Source organism: Lampris incognitus, chromosome 6, assembly GCF_029633865.1.
Source record: "Lampris incognitus isolate fLamInc1 chromosome 6, fLamInc1.hap2, whole genome shotgun sequence".
NCBI lineage: Eukaryota > Metazoa > Chordata > Actinopteri > Lampriformes > Lampridae > Lampris > Lampris incognitus.
In genome coordinates, this window is record NC_079216.1 from 35,630,529 (window position 1) to 35,651,023 (window position 20,495).

Consider the following 20,495-nt stretch of genomic DNA (forward strand, 5'->3'; position numbering starts at 1 on the left):
TTGATTATTTTTACATACACACATACACACATACACTCACACACACACACACACACACACACACACACACACACACACACACACACACACACACACACACACATTTAAATATATATATGGATTTTTTTCTACCCTTAGGAAAGTATTTCTCTACAACATCGAAATAAAGTATTTAAATGCCCTCAGAATTAAATTAAAAATAAAAACCTGATATTTATTCAGTTGATAACTATTCAACCCCCTTCGATTAACTTGTTGAAATAGGGCCATGCTACATTTAGGGATGCACCGATCCGATGCTGTCTCAAATAGCTGAATCGGGTATCGGTGACAACAGGGCCGTTCTGAAGGGTCGATCTATTCCATTCAGTTCCATGTTATTCTATATTTATGTCTACATGCGCATACTACGTAACGCGTCAGCAGTGTCAGAGCCATTTTGCTCAAAGGAGAGCTAACATAGCATGGAGGGAACTAACAACAAAGTGTCAGCTGTTTGGAGGTTTTTCAGGCTTGGTACGCCAACAAGTTCTACAGCTACTTGCAATATCTGAAAAGCCAGTGTTTCGAGGGGTGGCGGTAGCGCTGCAAAATATAACACAGCCAACATAATCAAGCACCTCCAGAAGCATCATGCCAAAGAACATGATGAGTTCAACCAAACAAAAAACGAAAAAACAGTTAACTTTGCCGCGTGCATTGCAACGACACGAGAAACTTCCCAGTGATAGTGAGAAATCGACAAAAATAACAGAAAAAGGTTCTCAATTTAATTGTTCTGGATGAGCAACCCTTGACAGTCCTTGAAAACGAGGGCTTCCACCACCTGATTGAACACTTGGAACCATGGTACAGTTTGCTAATTACCATTACAGAAATATTTTTCTGAAACCGCTCTACCTGTGTGATTTGTGATTCAACTTATTTTTTGTCTCTTTTATTTTATAGAAAAAAACATTCAAAATACAACATACATATATTAAACCAATAGGGGAATAAAATATTTCGCAAACCGATCGAACTCTATAGAATCAAAGAGGATAAGAATTAAAAATTAAAACAGGTAGACAAAACAGAAAATAGTGAGCTAACTGTAGGTTTTGGCGTGGCTTCAAGCCTACAGACCCCCCACCAAATCAAAGAAATCAAACAAAAAATACACACTAAACTATTTAAACAAAATTCAACATCACCCTCCCAATTCAATTTATCAAGTTTGTTTGCAATGCTATGTGATTTAATTGTCATTTAATGTTTATATTTTATTTTCATTTGATGCAGTTGTATTGTTTTATACTGGAACTTTAATTCCTGACCAATTTGTTGCTGCATTAAAAGGTTTACACTTGAATTGTAATTCCTGTTAATTTTTAAGATTTTTTTTTACCAAGTTGTTGGTGTACGATTATTTATTATTGTAATAATAAATAACAATTCAGGGGGGAGTCTGGGTAGCGTAGCGGTCTATTCCATTGCCTACCAACACGGGGATTGCCGGTTCGAATCCCCGTGTTACCTCCGGCTTGGTCGGGCATCCCTACAGGCACAATTGATCGTGTCTGTGGACGGGAAGCCGGATGTGGGTATGTGTCCTGGCTGCTGCAGTAGCACCTCCTCTGGTCGGTCGGTCGGTCGGGGTGCCTGTTCAGGGGGGAGGGGGAACTGGGGCGAATTGTGTGATCCTCCCACGCGCTACGTCCCCCTGGCAAAACTCCTCACTATCAGGTGAAAAGAAGTGGCTGGCGACTCCACATGTATCGGAGGAGGCATGTGGTAGTCTGCAGCCTTCCCCGGTTCGGCAGAAGGGGTGGAGCAGCAACCAGGACGGCTTGGAAGAGTGGGATAATTGGATGGGTACAATTGGGGAGAAAAGGGGAGGGGGGTCCAGATAAATAAATAAATAACAACCCAGTAAATTTAGTTATATATTCACTATCAAGTACCAAACTGTCTCTGGAAGTAACATCAGCTCAAGAACTTTTTGTCGGGAGCTTCATGAAATGGGTTTTCATGATTGAGCAGAGGCACACAAGCCTAAGATCACCATGTGCAATGCCAAGCATCGACTGGAGTTGTGTAAAGCAAACTGCCATTGGACTCTGAAGCAGTGAAAACGTGTTCTATGGCAGGAAAAATCACACTTCGCTATATGGCAGTCTGACAGACCAATCTGGGTCTGGCGCATGCCAGGAGACCACTACCTGCTCAAATACAACTGGTGGAACAGGAATTCCACCAGTTGTATGGTGGAACAGGAATAAGGATCTGAGGCTATTTTTAGAGATGAATTTGTTTGGAGGTGAAAGTTATGAAAAGATTGGCTAAGCTCTGACTGTTCCTATGAGATCCCGTAAAGTCTACTGTAACAAAATGAAAAAAATATAACACAATCCAGACACTAAAATCAGGCTGTTTAATCACCTTGAGGAACTGGACAAAAAGGGCTATCACAGAGTTGCTGAGCTATTTAACAGGGAGGACACCGTCTAGAGCAGTGGTGTCCAACCATGTGTCCTATATATGCAGGTTTTCATTCCAACTCAACACTACACCAACTGACTTTCACCGATAAACCCACCTTCAACCAAAGAAATCACCAGTGAAATCAGCCGGTGTAGTGGAGTAAAACTCTACCCACTTAACTTCAGGGAGAGAAATGCTGACAACCTAAACCTAATCAAGTGCCATGATCTATCAAGTGAGCTACATACAACCAAGTGGAGTGAACTGAAATGAATAGGTGAAATAAGAATCAATAAGGGATGATCATATATTTCATTGGTATTCGCCAGTTCTTTATAAGAGCCTGCCGTCAAAATATTTTGTAATCATAATGGTCAAACACTTCTTCAAACTGAATTCATAAGACTGACACATAATCCCAGAGCCAAGCTTCCAAACAATGAGTTAACCATCACTGATGGGTACTTTAAAAGAGAGCACTCATGTTATTGAGGCACAGTAGAGTTGAGCAAAGTCCTTGCCTCGACACAGCAGTTTCCATCCAGCAGGATGTCGCCTTTCTTCTCAGTTAGGTCCTCACTGACGTAGTATGAGATAGAGGAAGGCTTTAACAGGAACCAGCGTTCTGTCCAATTCTTCCTCTTGTGACCTTTCTTCATCATGTAGCCCTGCATAGAGATAGGCACAAGTCACTTTAACCATCAAGTGCAATGAATGAGGAGTTTGGTTCCAATTTTTGGAAAAGAAAAAAAAGACATAGTTTTGCTAATAACAAAGTAGGCATCTAAACTCCTCACCAATCTACACAATAAATGGACATGGATTTTTTATCTTTGCATTGGTGCAGTGACTTCTTCAATCAACATAAAAGATTTTCACCACACAGCAAAAAGAAAAATGTTCGAACCTGTCCGCATTCTAGTACAGTAAGTGGTCAAGTGTGACCACACTATATTTTTGAGTTCAGTCCATGTCTCAATCTACACTATGTGCATAAATAACCCAGGGACACACAATAACATATCTATCAGACCAGGCTTAGCCACAGTCCCTAAAACTTATCTCACTTCCTAAAATAAGTGATGAATGAGATAAGTGAATAGTGTCAACTTCATCTTGGAACCAAATGTCAAAGGTCGAACAGGCCTATTCTGCTGAGGTTTCCTACCCTGTCCCCATCAACACTTCCCACAAAAACAATAGATGCTTGAAAAGGTGAATGGTCTGCCAGCTCTGAGAAAAAAGTCAACATTAATTACAAAGCCAGATTAGATGCAGGTTGGGACCACTCAAAGCACAATCATCTCACATCAATTAAAAGTGTATTGGTGATTGCTTATCTGCCGGTTTCATGCCGACCTGTTTGAGCACATCCAAGATGAGCTCCTGGTAAACTTCACTGATGCCCATGGAGAGGGTCTGGCGGTCCATGCCCTTGCTGAAGTGGCCTGAGCCCACTAGGCTGATGAGTTCCCAAGCATTCAGACACTGCTGCTTGGTGTTCAGTTCTATCTTGTAGTCCTCAAAGCGTTCCTCCACCCAGCTTCCACCCATGGCCTCTGTTAGTTTACGCAGGAAGTACTCAATCTGTAAAGGGTGGGGCAATAAATGTGGGGAAAGACAAACACACAAACACACACACACACACACACACACACACACAAAATGTTAACAAAAGTATATGTGTGGGGCAGCAAAGCACACACAAACCAAACACACATATACTACACACATATATAGACAGACAGACAGACAGTCAGGCAGACATGATTTTTAGTTTCTTTCTAGGATTTGTCAGACATACTCCTATTTATTACTGATGAATGATACTCTTATTCTGCTTCATACTATATTTTATACCATATTTATACTATATTTCCATTCTCTACGGTTTTGAAAATGACTTTCCAATGATATTGCTCTTATGTCCACTATGCCCAACAGTAAATCCTGCAGCTTTTGTGAAAGAAGAGGAAGTTTCAAACTTCCTTTTCTGCTCTTGAGCAATGAACTGGATGTTCCATTTAAAGCAACATAATATATCAGTAGACCCCTACACGCATAGTATGACTAAAGTACCCCACTGTCCTGTGAAGCAGGGTGGACTGGAAACTGTCCAAATATAAATGTTAAGATAATTTTTTTTCCGCTGCAAGCCCTTTGTTTTCAACACAAAACAAATGCTGTGTTAACTGAGCCATGGTCTGAAAAGGCAAATTTCCATTACCATTTTGCTGCTGTGAAGCTTTCTAGCTGTTGTGTTTTAAGTTTATCTGTTCTATCGGCTATTGCAGGCAGGTAACGAGCTATTGTTCAGAGGTCCTTTTGTCTCCTAAAAAATCTCATTGGCTAGTAGAAGAAAAGAAAAATTAGCTGAATAATTTGGGGATTTATACGTGACAGTGGCCACAAACAGTTAGTTTCTTGCTTTGCTCATAATGTAATCATGACAAGTTATTATGACTGTTGTGACTGCTGCTGCTGTCGTTAATACAGTAATAATAGCACTGCGTTCCTTACATGCAGTTAAGTCGAGCTACGGTTATAGCTCGATTAGGCCATGTAATTAATTGGACTACTGTCATTGTCGCAGTATACAAGAACCGGGGGAGAATCGATTTATTGACGGAAGTATGTCCGACCCCGGTACGGTAGGTGGCGATATGCCCCCTTTCAGAGGGTTGCTATTGGATGAAAGACTGCCGTGGGAACTATGGATCATGTGCAGAACGCCTAGGCCAGTTCGGGGCCGATTGAAGCGTATACATGTCAGAGTAAATCGATCCCCAACTGCATTATCTAGGTGTGTTAGTCTGACTTCGAGAAATTCGATTTAGTACAATTTCAGTTCAGACTAACATGTTTACATGTATTTTAACAGTCCAGTTTTAGTCGGATAACACAATAAATCCACTTTTTCTAACATCATGTAAACGTGCTGATTCTGTCTCCTTGTGCACAAAAACTCACCAAGCTGTACTAATGAAGTTGTACTAAAAGTTAAAAAAAAAAAGTGTCGCGGTACCCGTTTCACACCATGGTTTCGCTGACAGCTGGCAAAGAATTCACTCTCACCAGTAAATCCTTGATTAATATTGTGATTAATATCGTGAATAATATCGTGAAACTGTGCAATAACACCTGTACATTTGGCATGTGCAATAAAATATGTTGACCCGGTTAGTGTGATACACTTATGCACTTATTGTATGTACTTATTGTAAATCGCTTTGGATAAAAGCGTCAGCTAAATGACTGTAATGTCATGTAATGTAATGCAATGAGTGGAAAAGTTAAAAGCCACATTTCAGTGCCCAGTCATGGCATAGTGTTTAAGACTTCTGTTTCAACACACAGATGTTCCCGCTGTCCTACGATCAAATCCTTGCAGGGTCTTTCCCCATGCCTCCCTGACTTTGACTCCCTCTCAGCCACTTTTTTAAAATTCAGACAAACAGAAGTGTTTACCTCCTCAGTGACGATGTTCAATGGGTACTTGTCCTCGGACAGGAAGTTGAAGATACACCAGATCTTGAAGGCATCCTCATCTGAGATGAACATGTTGCTGCGGTCCAGGTTCTTTCTGGCGCACAGAGTCCAGCACATTCTGTTGAAATCCTGACGGTCGAAGTTGTCCTTGACCTGCAGTGGGAGAAGAACGGCTCTGTTGAAACATGTTTTGCAGGCAGTGCAGCAAAGTCTGAAGGAAACTTGCCCTTCAACCAGAGAACCCAGGCCTAAGACCACATGTTGGCAGGCATTTCTGCCAAGGTTTCCTTGAGCAGGACATCCCTACCAGGGGCACTGATCAACAGCTGATCCAGAGAAGGAAGAGCAAGCAAAAAGAATTTGTGTACTCGTCGATGAATAAAGTCTAACATTTTATCATCATCATCATCATTATTATTACTGTATGATTAAAAATGCTTGATCATTATTTTATTGATGTTTTATTTCCCACTGTTTGTGGAAAGAGATAAGCTATATGAGAGGGATCTCACCCAACTGTGAGAGAACAACATCCTAACAGCCCAAATTTAAAGACACTCTCTGCCTATTTTTGGTTGTTCTTTTAAATCAGACAGATCCTGACATATATTATTAGAGGTGGCATAAATCCTGCCAATCCTCCTCATCCTAAACTGACGAGAAGAAGGGAAAAGGGAAAAAAGTGGGGGTTTTCCCTCTCACTCCTCTAGTTCTGCTTGAGAGGGAGAAAACCCTTGAAAAGGTACAATCAGTGATATGGAAGAGAAAGGTTTCCTTTTAGCCGGTGAACACTAGCGTAGCTATGGAGATGCCTGGCAGGATGACTAAGCAACCATGTGGATTAGGACCATGTCATCCCACTGGCACTGGAAAACCAAGACAAGTGCCAGGAAGCTTGTACCTCTGTGTTCACATTCAACTATATACAGTGGTCGGCCAAAACATTAAAGTCAGAGGATCTTCCAGGTATTTTAAGGTAAAGGTTGAAAACACTACAGCGCTGACATACTGATGCTTGAACTCCACAGCACCGTTCATCTGCACCTGGAACGTTTTGCCCAAGGGACACAGACAGACAGACAGACAGACAGACAGACAGACAGACAGACAGACAGACAGACAGACAGACAGACAGACAGATAGACAGATAGACAGATAGACATAGACAGATAGATAGATTTCTTGGACTGGAGAAATATGTTGAGAAATAATGTTGAAAACACGTGATTGTTTCCCTTTTAGAAATAAAATCCACTTGTAATCACTTTTAATTTAATTAACTTTTAATAATAATTTAATAATATGAATATATTAATAATTGAACTAATAATATAATTATTAATAATAATGCAACAATAATAATTTAATTTTAATAATTAACTTTTTAAATTAACTTTTAATAACATCAACATTTCTGTTTGTAGTTATTCAGCACAACCGTCTTCCTTGCGTGAGAACAGTAGATAAGAATGGGAAACAATAAGGTGTAATTGTAATGTTAAGAGGCAAGTGGCTGGCCTTGACTATATCAGGTTACTCTTTCCAGACGTGTGGTTCTTAATGAGTCAGTGGTGAACGCAGGGACAAGCACCTGTGAGAAACACTGGCAGTAACACTGCAGCACTAGACATGGGTGGGTGTAGTAGAAGCTGTGAAAGCAGCGTCTGTCTCTGGAAACCGGGCTCTTTTGTCTCGCACCGTTGTGTCACGCTCATTGTATCTCCGTCTCTCTCTCTCCCCTACTTCTCTCCTGCCCTCCTTCCATCAATGTCACCCTCTCACTCTATACACCTCAACAATGAGGGCCTTGTCAGGGCCTCCGCAGCAGCCAGGGCTACCTCCCTCCTCTTCAGCAACACATGTTCATTAGTATTCATCAGCCAAAGGAGTTAACATGGGATCCAAACACCAGTCTCGTCTCATGGATGACTGAGGTCCGGAAGAGCGAGATGTCAAACTTGTGGAATTACAACCTAAACAAGAATGTCATCAACAAACACTGACAAGATGGGATGAGGGGAAAGTGATGTCAGCTTAAATTAAAAGGTTTTCACCAACTCAAAAAAAGAAGATGGATATAACCAGTTGAGAGGTGGTCTCCAATTTTGTGATGGGCATGGGGAAAAAATTAAATGAACATCAGTTTAAAGCAGCCACATTACTGCAAATACAAATAAGTGGGCATTGAGCAAATGAGAGTATCAAATTGTGTATGCTGCAAAGTGAAACGCAATATGTGAACGACTATACAATGAACCACATATAGATTTGAACTAAGCCACATAAAAAAGGAGAAGTGAAAGACCACAGCAGGCTTATTTGTTTAATGAATAAAAATTAAAAAAAAAAACAAGGTCAGGTGCTTAAAAACAAGGTCAGGTGCTTTTTTTGTGGTTGTTTCTGAGCTCTCCCTGTTCAGAGTCCCCCATCATAGCAGCATGTCATGGTTGCACAAAGTGACTTGTCTCAGTGGAATGCTACACTAAGCAGCCACAATGTGCTGAGTCCAAAACTCCTCAATGGCAAGTGGTTTTGTCTCTGCTGACATCAGTCCAATTCAATCTATGCCTGTTTCTGCAAGATAAATCCAACAGATTCAAACATTCATTCCTCCAAAAAGCTATCAGTCTACAAAATGACCAATCAAGATCATCAATAGTTATGAACTTTAATCATGTCTGAATCATATTTCTAACTGACTCTTTGTACTGTATTTTTATATGTGCCTGTAATAAACTGAACTGAAATTATGGATTACTACTTGAGTTACCTTTGTGTATCTCTTCAGCAGCAGCTGTCAAAAACAAGGTGAATTGTCTGTTGTTGGCATTATTTTTACACTGTGCTAGTTACCGGAACTGGAACTAGTTACTGGAACTGGCACTGGGGAATGATTCAGCAAAGATGACAGTGACACATTCCTACATCATTCACACCTACTTCCCATCCAAGACCCCCATATGATGTACACATCCATGCACACATACATTTTTTTGAAAGATGAGGTTCTTTTTCCTGATTTTCTACCCTCATTTATTATACAGGATCAGTGCTTTCAAATTCAAGTTTTTGTGCATATTCACACACACACACACACACACACACACACACACACACACACACACACACACACACACACACACACACACACACACACACACACACACACTCTCTCTCTCACAGAGTCCTCTGAGAACAGGTGGAGTTTCCTTTGGGGCAGGAGAGGTTGAATGCCTCGATTTGCTTTGTATGGCCCAGTAACCTCCACTTGAATAGGTGGGTGGGGTGGGGCACTCTCAATATTTGCCCATGACGTCATTTCTTGCCTTCCTGAGACCATTTGAATTTTACATTGCTTGAGGAAAAAGTCTTTTGAGGAAGTGAGAAGTGCAGTCAATGCCGCATGGAAGGATGTATGGCTGCGTAAGAGGGAGGAATTTGGTTAAAAAAAAAAATTCTATTTGACTTGTACTACAGTTGTAAAATCTGTACCTTCTTAGCAGAGCTGGAAATAGCCATAACATTATCTTGTAGAAGATCCTCAACCCGATAAGAAGATGCTAATCTCACAGTAAATAATGTCCGCTTTGTGAAATGAGTCAGGCTCGTGGTAAGTGAAATCATAACTAGCCAATAAAAACAGATTCTGATTGGCAAAATAGGAAGAAAAATCACCTCTACCACCAAACACTCATGATCAAAAATCTCACAACAGGGGCATCCGGGTGTCATGGCGGTCTATTCCGTTGCCTACCAATACGGGGATCAGTGATTCAAATCCCCTTGTTACCTCCGGCTTGGTCGGGTGTCCCTACAGACACAATTGGCTGTTTCTGTGGGTGGGAAGCCGGATGTGGGTATGTGTCCTGCTTGCTGCACTAGCGCCTCCTCTGGTTGGTCGGGACGCCTGTTTGGGGGGGGGGGGGTGATCCTCCTACGCGCTACGTCCCCCTGGCGAAACTCCTCACTGTCAGGTGAAAAGAAGCGGCTGGCGACTCCACATGTGTCAGAGGAGGCATGTGGTAGTCTGCAGCCCTCCCCGGATCTGCAGAGGGGGTGGAGCAGCAACCGGGATGGCTCAGAAGAGTGGGGTAATTGGCCAGATACAATTAAGGAGAAAAGGGGGGAGTCTCACAACAAACAATGGCAGTAGTATCTGACACCTAACAATGTGTCTTTGGATTTGGGAGGTAAACGGAGTACCCAGAGGACTTCCACACAAACAGAGAGACCACGCAAACCCCACACAAACCCGGACCTTTCTTTTGAGGAGATAGCGCTAATCACTACACAACTAAGCCACCAAATGATTGGATATAAGAGAACTGTATGGAAAAAAAATGAAATAAAATAAAGGCTAAGGAGTAACCCTATTTCTAGGAAGTCTTGTTTTCCCTCTGTGGCATCAGACGAGACGGGAATTCCAACAGTCACCTGAGACAACACCAGAAACAAATTCCATGGAAGTCAATCGCCTTTCATGAGATCACAAATGATTCGTTCATTTGTCATGACGCCACCCCTCCAACCATTCATTCGGTGACTCATTATATCACAGAAGAAATTACAACCTAGATCTGACTGAATTGTCTCTTCTGTGGCTCTACAAGCTGAACATGAATGATGGATGTATCAGCAACAGCGGCTGGAAGAAAACAACCAGCGGTAATACACTATAAAATGTACTCCGATCAGCCAAAACATTAAAACCACCTGCCTAATATTGTGTGGGTCCTCCTCATGCTGCCAAAACAGCTCTGACCCATCGAGGCATGGACTCCACAAGACCTCTGAAGGTGTCCTCCGGTATCTCGCACCAAGACATTAAGCAGCAGATCCTTTAAGTCCTGTAAGTTAAGAGGTGGGGCATCTATGGATCAGACTTGTTTTTCAAGCAGATCCCATCGGATTGAGATCTGGGGAATTTGGAGACCAAAGAAACACTGTGAACTCTTTGTCATGTTCCTAAAACCATTCGTGAACAATTTTTGCAGTGTGGCAGGGCACATTATCCTGCAGAAAGAAGGCACTGCCATCAGGGAATACCACTGCCATGAAGGGGTGTACTTGGTCTACAATGGTGTTTACACAGATGGTATGTGTCAAATTAACCTCCACACGAATGCCAAGACTCAATGTTTCCCAGCAGAACATTGCCCAGAGCATCACACTGCCTCTGCCGGCTTGCCTTCTTCCCATAGTGCATCCTAGTGCCATCTCTTCCCCAGGTAAATGACGTACGCGCGCACCTGACTGTCTACATGATGTAAAAGAAAATGTTATTCATCAGACCAGGCAACCTTCTTCCACTGCTACATAGCCCAGTTCCGACACTCGCCTGCCCATTGTAGGCACTTTCAGCGGTGGACAGGGGTCATCATGGGCAGTCTGACCACTCTGCGGCTACGCAGCCCAATACGCAGCAAGCTGCAATGCACTGTGCATTCTGACACCTGTCTATCATAGCCAGCACTAACTTTTTTAGCCATCTGAGCTACAGTAGTTCTTCTGTGGGATCGGACCAGCTGCGCTAGTCTTCGCTCCCCATGTGCATCAATAAGCCTTGGGCACCCATGACCCTGTCACCAGTTCACCGGTCGTCCTTACTCGGACCACTTTTGGTAAGTACTGACCACTGTATACCGGGAACACCCCAAAAGACCTGCCGTTTTGGAGATGCTCGGACCCAATTTTATAGCCATTACAATGTGGTCTTTGTCAAAGTAGCTCAGATCCTGACATTTGCCCATTTTTCCTGCTTCCAACACATCAACTTCAAGAACTGACTGTTAACTTGCTGCCTAATATATCCCACCCATTGACAGGTGCCATCGTAACAAGATAACCAATGTTATTCACGTACCTGTCAGTGGTTCTAAATGTTTTGGCTGATAGGTGTATTTCCATCAATCAGCAGACCTTTTTTGGGCCACAAGTCTGCTAAAACATAATGGACTCTATTTCCTCATACCTTAAAAGTTAATTGATGGAGGAAAAGGGAAGCCTATTAGAACCGCTCAACATTAAATTGGATGAATGAAATTCGGTGGCAGCAAATTCTTTACCTATACCGCCGCCATCTTCCAATTATATACTCTCCATGAGACTCCAGGTTTCATACTCTAGTATAGACAGTTTGTGGTAGTGTATATATCTGTCTGGATCAGACAGACATTCAATTTGTCAGGTAAGATTGAAGTTTGTGTGTCATGATGAGCACAAATTATTTGATTTACATTAAATTCAACAGCTACATATAGGTCTTTTTTCTGATTAACTTATTCAGAATGTTGCCTTTAATTAGTTGTTGCTATTGGTTTAATTATTTATTTCAGTGGGGTGAAATGCATAGGCTCACATCCATTAAAAACACATATGGATAGATGGTCACATGTGCCTGCACTCAGACTGCAGCAAAAAAATAGCTCATTGCACGCCTCAGTAGAAGCGTAAGTGCATTTAAAAGGCAAAATGGACTCTAAATTTGTACCACGCCAGAAGATCTGTATTAACACTCCCCCAGCTGCACCACCAGACCCATCTTGATGGAGGTGGTTTCCTTTCAAGCCACAAAATTACCCTAATGTCACAAAATGTGTAACTCTTTGTCACAATTAAATAGCCTTTCGTCACAAAGTGTCAAGTGCAGGGATATGCTAATGCCACTGACAAAAACAAAATGGGGGCCTAGGAAAAGGTTAATGCTGCAAAAAGGCTTTGACCAGTAAACATGATGAGATATTCTCATTATCTCCCTGTTTTGCTCACTCCAACATGGAGGAACGGGTAATGTTTGTTGTTTGTTACATTACTGGAATTTTATTCTGTAGTTGCGCTCTTTGTAAATCGTTCCAAATAATTGTGTGAGGTAAACTCCCTCAATTGTAAAACACTGATCAACAACTTGATTCTGCATCCAGGGTGAACATGGGATACGACTGCTGTACACTGTTGACAAAGTCACCCATACAGTCTTATTAAAGGGGCATCACAGGTGTTATCTGACCTTGTCCAGAATGAACTTGTTCAGGTAAGGCATGTATCCTTGGTTGGACACTGGCCCCTCGTCATCGTCTTTAAAGTGCTCCTCCAGTGCCACCGGGTCATGTGGGATTTTCATCACTGTACATAGATTATGGGACAGCACCTGCATGATAGGGAAAAAAATTGAAAATTTCAAAAGGCCATCTATACACAAAAAACACTATTGTTGATCATTCAAGGTCTAGTTTCTAAAAGTGGCACAATCTTGTTAAATAATGACTCAAGATACCCACTTTTCGCTATAATAGCCTACATGTTTTAATAGGCTTGGAAAGTACTGCAGTGTGATATATTTTTAAATTATTTGAAAAGATGAGGGGCATTTTTCTTTTTCACTTTGTGGATATCAAATTTAGGATTATAATGCGGACAGTCCGGCCTGGAACAAAGTGAACAAACTTAGTGATAATTCCATTTGTATGTGTGCAAAAAAAGGTCTCTGACTCAATGAATAATAACAATAATAATAATATCCATCCATCCATTGTCTTAACCGCTTATCCTGCTCTCAGGGTCGTGGAGCCTATTCCAGCAGTCATTGGGCGGCAGGCGGGGAGACACCCCGGACAGGCCGCCAGGCAATCACAGGGCCAACACACACACACACACACACACACCCATTCATTCCTAGGGACAATTTCAATTAACCTGACTTACATGTCTTTGGACTGTGGGAGGAAACCGGAGCACCCAGAGGAAAACCACGCAGACACGGGGAGAACATGCAAACTCCACACAGAGAACGACCCGGGATGACCCACTAAGGTTGGATTACCCGGGGGCTCGAACCCAGGACCTTATTGCTGTGAGGTGACCGCGCTAACCACTGCACCACTATGCCGCTAATAAAAATAATAATAATAATAACAAGGTCCATAGAAGTTCAAACCCTCCTCCACGTGGCACGGACCGGGCAACGCAAGTATGGCAAGCCAGCAATACAAATGGGCAAAGGGGCTCTGACAATTAAACACAATGATGCAATTACGACTAACTAAATCACCATACCGCATCAATCATCGCTCGGGTCAACAAGGACCGTGGTCCCCAGTGAGGAACCAGGCTGGGATCAAAAAGTCTGCTACTGGAACAAACTCTACCCACTAAATACTAGAGGAACACCACACTGAGGACACTCCTCATAGTGGCCTTCTATGCACAACAACTAAAAACCCAACAAAAAGAACAAGACAGAAATGGTTTAGGGAAGAGTATAAAGATGTCACGGAAGCCTTCTACACAGCTTCACTAAAACCAACAGTAATGTCAACGCCCAAAGCTGCCTACAACATCTGGTGAGAAAAACACCCCATGGACAGATTGAATCTGGATGCCAACAAACTCTCCAATGTCAGGTGCGACATCATTAAAAACCAAAGACTAACAGACCTGGAACTCGAAAACATACGAGAAAAGATCAGAGAGAGCATCCCCAACACGAGCATCGAGGAGCTAAATATCAACAAACCAGATAAGACAGCAGCAACTGGTGAAGAGGAAGAAGAACAAGCAGAAATCACCATAACGGACCTCCCAGAAGTACAATACCAAGTAGAGACAGTCCAGGAAAAATACAACAAGAAAGAAGCAGAGATGACAGTAAGTATCCGGCAGAGATGGGAAACCCTGAAAGAAATTCCCATTAAAGAACAACTAATAATCCCAAATATCAAGAAAGACTGCCACTCCAAAGAAGCCATCAGACTCACCAACGAAGCCATCCAAAACTTCAAGGGCGAGATGACAAGACTGTTAAACCTAACAGAAATCAACCAGCTCATATATGCGGCCGCTTCATCCATAGCAGACACAGTAGGAAAAAGACCAAGACAACAACAGAAACAGAAGAGAAAACAACCAGTTTGGAAGGAGAAAATTGAGAAGGAGATTAGGAAACTGCGGAGACAAATATCACTCCTGAGTGAAGTCGAGAAAAACTCCAACATCAAAGAGAGAAAAGGAAACCACTCGAACAAAAGCTCAACATCAAACAGAAGAATGATACACCAATAGTCAGAGATGCTAAAACAACAGATTCAAGCAAAGGCACAGAGACTGAGGAGATTCGACAAGAGGAGCAAGTTCTTTCAGCAAAACAAGATCTTCAAAGAAGATGCCAAAAAATTCTATCGTGAGCTGAGCAAGAAGAAGATAGACGTCAACGAACCACCTACAATCAAAGAAGTCGAGGAGTTCTGGAGTAAGATCTGGGAGAACAACAAAAGACATAATGAGGGAGCTACATGGATCCAGCAACAACAGGATCAATACAAACATATACAGCACCAAGAATGGTCAGACATCAACACCACTGAGACCACTGCTGCCATCAACAAAACCAACAACTGGAAGGCACCAGGGATAGACAGAATTGCCAACTTCTGGATCAAGAACCTACCCAGCATCCACGAAGACCTCGCATGGGCTTACAATGATATCATCAAGAATCCAAAGAAATGTCCCAAATGGCTCATATGGGGGACCACGTACCTGCTCCCGAAGACAGAGGAGACACAGAACCCAAAGAATTACAGACCCATCACCTGCCTACCAACAATGTACAAGGTTGTCACCTCCATCATCACAGAGAGGACCTATAGCTTCCTTGACAAAAACAACTTGTTACCAGCAGAACAGAAGGGATGTAAGAAAGGTAGCTATGAATACAAGGACCAGCTACTCATCAATAAAGCCATATTGCAAGAGGTCAAATCGAAGAAAAAGAACTTGTAAACAGCATGGATTGACTACAGGAAGGCATTTGACAACATGCCACACTCCTGGATAGAGAAGAGCCTCAAGATCTACAGAGTCTGCCCAACAACTGTCAAATTCATCACGGAGCGCACGAAGACCTGGAAGACCACCCTGAATCTCCATCATGCAGAGGGTTCATTAACATCGAGACTGATCAACTGATCAACATCAGAAGCGGAATCTTCCAAGGGGACTCACACACAAGGGGACTCACAACTGCTCTTTTGTCTTGCACTAGCACCACTCAGCAATCTACTGAACAACAGCAGCTATGGGTACAAATCACAGAATGGCAAACTGACCCACCTGTTCTACATTGATGACCTCAAGACGTTTAGCAAGGATGACAATCAGCAGAAGGGTCTACTCGCCATCGTCAAGACTTTCAGCGACGACATCAAGATGGAATTCGGAATCGACAAGTGTGCCAAAGCCACTTTCAAGAAAGGAAGACTTACCAAGACTGCAGACTTAGAACTTGACACTGACACCGTAATCAAAGAGCTAGACCAAGATAGCACATACAAGTATCTAGGAGTGAACGAAGGAGACAGCATACAACACTCAACCATGAAGGAGAAGATCCGGAAAGAGTACCACAGGAGAGTGCGTATGGTACTGAAGAGTGAACTCAATGCAGCTAACAGAATTGAAGCTATCAACACCCTAGCAATACCTGTAGTGACGTACAGCTTCAACATCATCAATTGGAAACTGAACGACATCAAGAGACTAGACGCCAAGACAAGAAAGATGCTGACCATGGAAAAGATGCACCACCCGAAAGCAGATGTCGACAGGCTGTACCTACCAAGAGCTTCAGGAGGACGAGGCCTAGTCCAACTCAAACTGATATTCAAGACTACCACTACAAGATTGGATGCATACCTGACAAAGACAGATGACCCGCTCCTCTGAATAGTAAAACATCAGATCTACTCCATCAATAAAGAAGCTGCGCAATTCAAGAAAGAGCGTGATGTCCCAGAAACCACACCAAAAGAAAATGAGGCAACTACCATCTATATGCCAAACGAGTGACGCAGAAGGCAAAATACCATGGCCAGCGGCAACTGCAAAAAACCTGGGAGGACAAAGCAATGCACGGAAAGTACCCAAAAAGAATGAAAGATGCAGATGTGGACCAACAAAAGACACACCAGTGGCTGAGGAGTGCTGGGCTGAAAGCAGAGACGGAGGACCTGATAATCGCTGCACAAGACCAGAGCCTGGCAACCAGATCCTATCACCATCACATCATCAAAGATGGAAAAGACCCAAAATGCAGAATCTGTGGAATGTATGAAGAAACCATCGACCACATTGTCTCAGGCTGCCCGGAACTGGCAAAGGCCGAGTACATGTACAGGCACAACAAGGCAGCAGCATACCTGCACTGGAAGATCGGCAGGAGTTACAAGAACAAGACGACTGAGAAGTGGTACGAACATCAGCCAAAAACGGTCACTGAAAACAATAATGTCACCATCCTCTGGGACATGCCCATCCACAATGACAGAGATAAAAGCCAACAAGCCCAACATCAAGAACAGGAAGCAAAAGAGGTGCATGCTCATTGACATGACAATACCATCCGAAAAAAAACACCTCAGTGAAAGTCACAGAGAAGCTGACCAAGTACAAAGACCTGGAGATTGAAATCAACAGGATGTGGGGAATGAAGACCAAAACAACACCAGTGGTCATCAGAGCTCTAGGACTCAGGAAGAAGGGAATGGAAAAGTTCACCAACTGTATCCCAGGAAACATCAACATCAGTGCAGTCCAGAAGATCGCCCTACTTGGAACAGCCTACATATTACGACAAGTACTGTCAATCAAGTGACATCTGCTCTATAGTGCCTCAGGTACATAGTTTGGACCCGGCTCTACAGGATGTAAAACAGGAAACGTGAAAGAAATAATAATAATACATTTTATTTGTGGGTGCCTTTCAGAGCACTCAAGGACACCTTACAGAACACAGTAAAAAAAAAACAAGCAGCACTGTATCAGATGCATAAAATCAAAACAAAGCAGGGTAGACAATAAAAAGCTAATACAACAGATAAGTATAAAATCATCATCTGCACAAAACTCCATGAAGTGTGTATCAGACTGAATATGCCAGTTTGAAAAAGTACGTTTTGAGATGGGATTTGAAGGTTTAAAGAGAGTCAATGCTGCGAATGTCTTGTAGGAGAGAGCTCCATAGGTGGGGGGCAGAATGACTGAAGGCTCTAGTCCCCATGGTAGTCAAGCGGGCCGATGGTGTAGTAAGTTGGAGAGGATCTGAGAGTGCGGGATGGTGTGTTTATATGGAGGAGTTCGGAAAGATACGAAGGAGCTAGGTTATTAAGGGCCTTAAAGGTGAGGAGCAGGATCTTGAAGTCAATATGGTATTTAACAGGGAGCCAATGGAGTTGCTGAAGAACAAGAGTGATATGATCAGGAGTGATATGAAGGAGTTCTGGTAATGATACGCGAGCAGCTGACTTCTGGATCAACTGAAGTTTATGAAGAAACTTGAATATCCCGATGATAAAACATCTGCTAATGGTGTGTGCTTTCTGGATGACATTTATTAAGTTTCACATTTATGAATGCACATGGCCCGTGTATGATAGTGTACAGCCTCATTGGTGTCTCTAGTAAAATAGACACCTGTCCTGTTTGAGAAAGGCGATTGCAACAATTCAATTACTTGAATATGTGGTCCCTTGCGCAATAAACCAAACACCATCTCGTAATGACTTGTCAATACCGGTCATTTCTGCGGGCTTTTATTTTTCATGATGACGATAGTCCTTTTAGGTAAAGTTATCTCCAATGGCCAAATGACAATACACTGCCATACATTATGACTATTAACTACAGTATATCAAGTCAATACAGGCCCTACCGACTTTGACGATAAATGGCTGGAAAAAAAATATATATTGAGAAGGCTCTTTCAAACAAACGCCATTTTAAAGCAGGGTTAGTGGGAACAGTTAGTGCCCTCTTCGCAGACCGTCTGTGTTCACTGACACAGGTGCCTATTGGTAAATTCACATTTGGCAGTTCACAAACAGCCGCCGCCGGGGGGTGGAGAGATACGTTCCTTTTCCGAGAAAGAAAATAAAGACTCGGTAAAATTGCGAATCGGTGAAATAATGAATTAGCGTGCGGCCGAAGCCGAGATGGAACCATCATTGTAATTTCCTGCTTCCCGCGAGACACTTGGAGTTATGAAGCGTCGTGAACAATGTCCGACAGGCGGAGAAGTTAAGTAAACTCGTCATACGATACCTTCAGCTGTGATTTGGACACCTTCCCGCTTTTGTCCACGTCCAGGGCTGTAAATGCGTGCCATATTGACTTCAAAAGCTCGTCCCGTAGGGCCATGGTAATAATCTTTCTCTCTCTCGCTCTCTCTCTCTCCCGCTGTCTCTCCTTCGCCGTGTAACTTGTTGCCTCCGCTCCCCGGTGGGGAAAAGTTTCTTCAGCTCGTACGACGGGACGCTGAGGTGACACGCCGTCAGAAAACTTGCGTTGTCCGCCGTTTTCCCTTTTTTCTCACTTAAGCGTGATTCTAGCACCGCTTAGCGAGGGGCGGCTTTAACACGTTGGGAGTTGCGCCGCTCTTAAAGCTTGGCTGTCGTCGATGGGATTAAAAATCACTCCGATGATCGGTGAACGGCGAAGGGAATGATGCGCAACTGGCCGGGCGTCATGTTGGTGGCCTGCGTGTGGCTTCGCGTGACAACTGCGGAGGCATCAGTGGCATTTGGTGGTTCAACACCATTTTCTGGGTGGGGGGATTGTGACGTGAGAAAACTATACAACTAATGTACAAATTTGAGGTCCGTTGTGTGATCCTGATGATCAAATGTCATCTCCCCGCGTTGAGAAATAATGATTTGCACTCTATATAGAATTCTTCCAAAAGCTAATATTTAATTCCAGTAAAATCTTTTTTTTTTGCAGTCAAACTACACAATCATACACCTGTAGTAGAGTGTGGAATTGGCACAACCTTGTGAAACGGGATTTAAACGCTACGTTATGTGTAGTTTAGTTTGACGGCGAGGGATGACATTAAACCCACACAGGCATTTATTCTCTGAAGGGAAGGAATATGTGTATGTACACATAGTATATGTACTAACATAACATGCCCATATAGCTAGGAAAGCAGTTTCTTTCCTTGGGGACATGAAAAAAGACAGGCTAGAGTAGCCGGGACTCGGGACACCCAGCTTGAAACCGGGACAATCCCGGACAAACCGGGACGTCTGGTCACTTTATGTGACATGACAGGCTGGCCTGAGGTATGAGCCAACTAGAAGGCTGCTTGGGGCCCCGCAGCCATGTGCAGTCAGGAGTAACCCAGCGGTGCTGGGACATCGGGGGAGAGGAGCCGCGAAACAAATTCTGCACAGGTCCCGAAAAAAAGGCTGAAAATGGCCCTGGTGGCATGTGATCAAAGGGATGGGACACAGTTTAAAAAAAAAAACAAAAAAAAACATTTTTTTCCCAGGAGTTCCTAGGATACCAATAAAAAGACAGCTCTGTAAGGAGGAACACTGTGGTAACAACTGTGCAGGTCTCATCTTCAGGTACAAGAAATTTAAAGTTAACATTCACATGCTTTTGCCAGCATAGACTGCAGTTGTTTAAGCTGTGTTTTCAATTGGGACATGAATGCACAATTTCTTTTTTTTCTAACCAGGTAGGGTTATTTATAAAGTGTGGACTTA

The 20,495-nt window shown here is 42.8% G+C and overlaps 1 protein-coding gene across 1 annotated transcript in view; it reads right to left on the reverse strand.

Annotated features, from left to right (window-relative positions):
• The window catches only part of swap70b (switching B cell complex subunit SWAP70b), a 60,429-nt gene extending 40,974 nt beyond the window's left edge, over nucleotides 1–19,455 (reverse strand). Inside the window, exons 1-5 of the mRNA XM_056281559.1 lie at nucleotides 19,045–19,455; nucleotides 12,959–13,099; nucleotides 5,932–6,105; nucleotides 3,823–4,050; nucleotides 2,985–3,131 (exon numbers count right to left, since the gene is read on the reverse strand). Of these exons, the coding sequence (XP_056137534.1) occupies nucleotides 2,985–3,131; nucleotides 3,823–4,050; nucleotides 5,932–6,105; nucleotides 12,959–13,099; nucleotides 19,045–19,140 (786 nt within the window). The 5' untranslated portion in view covers nucleotides 19,141–19,455. The remainder of the gene's footprint in view (nucleotides 1–2,984; nucleotides 3,132–3,822; nucleotides 4,051–5,931; nucleotides 6,106–12,958; nucleotides 13,100–19,044) is intronic.
• Nucleotides 19,456–20,495: the final 1,040 nt, after the last annotated feature.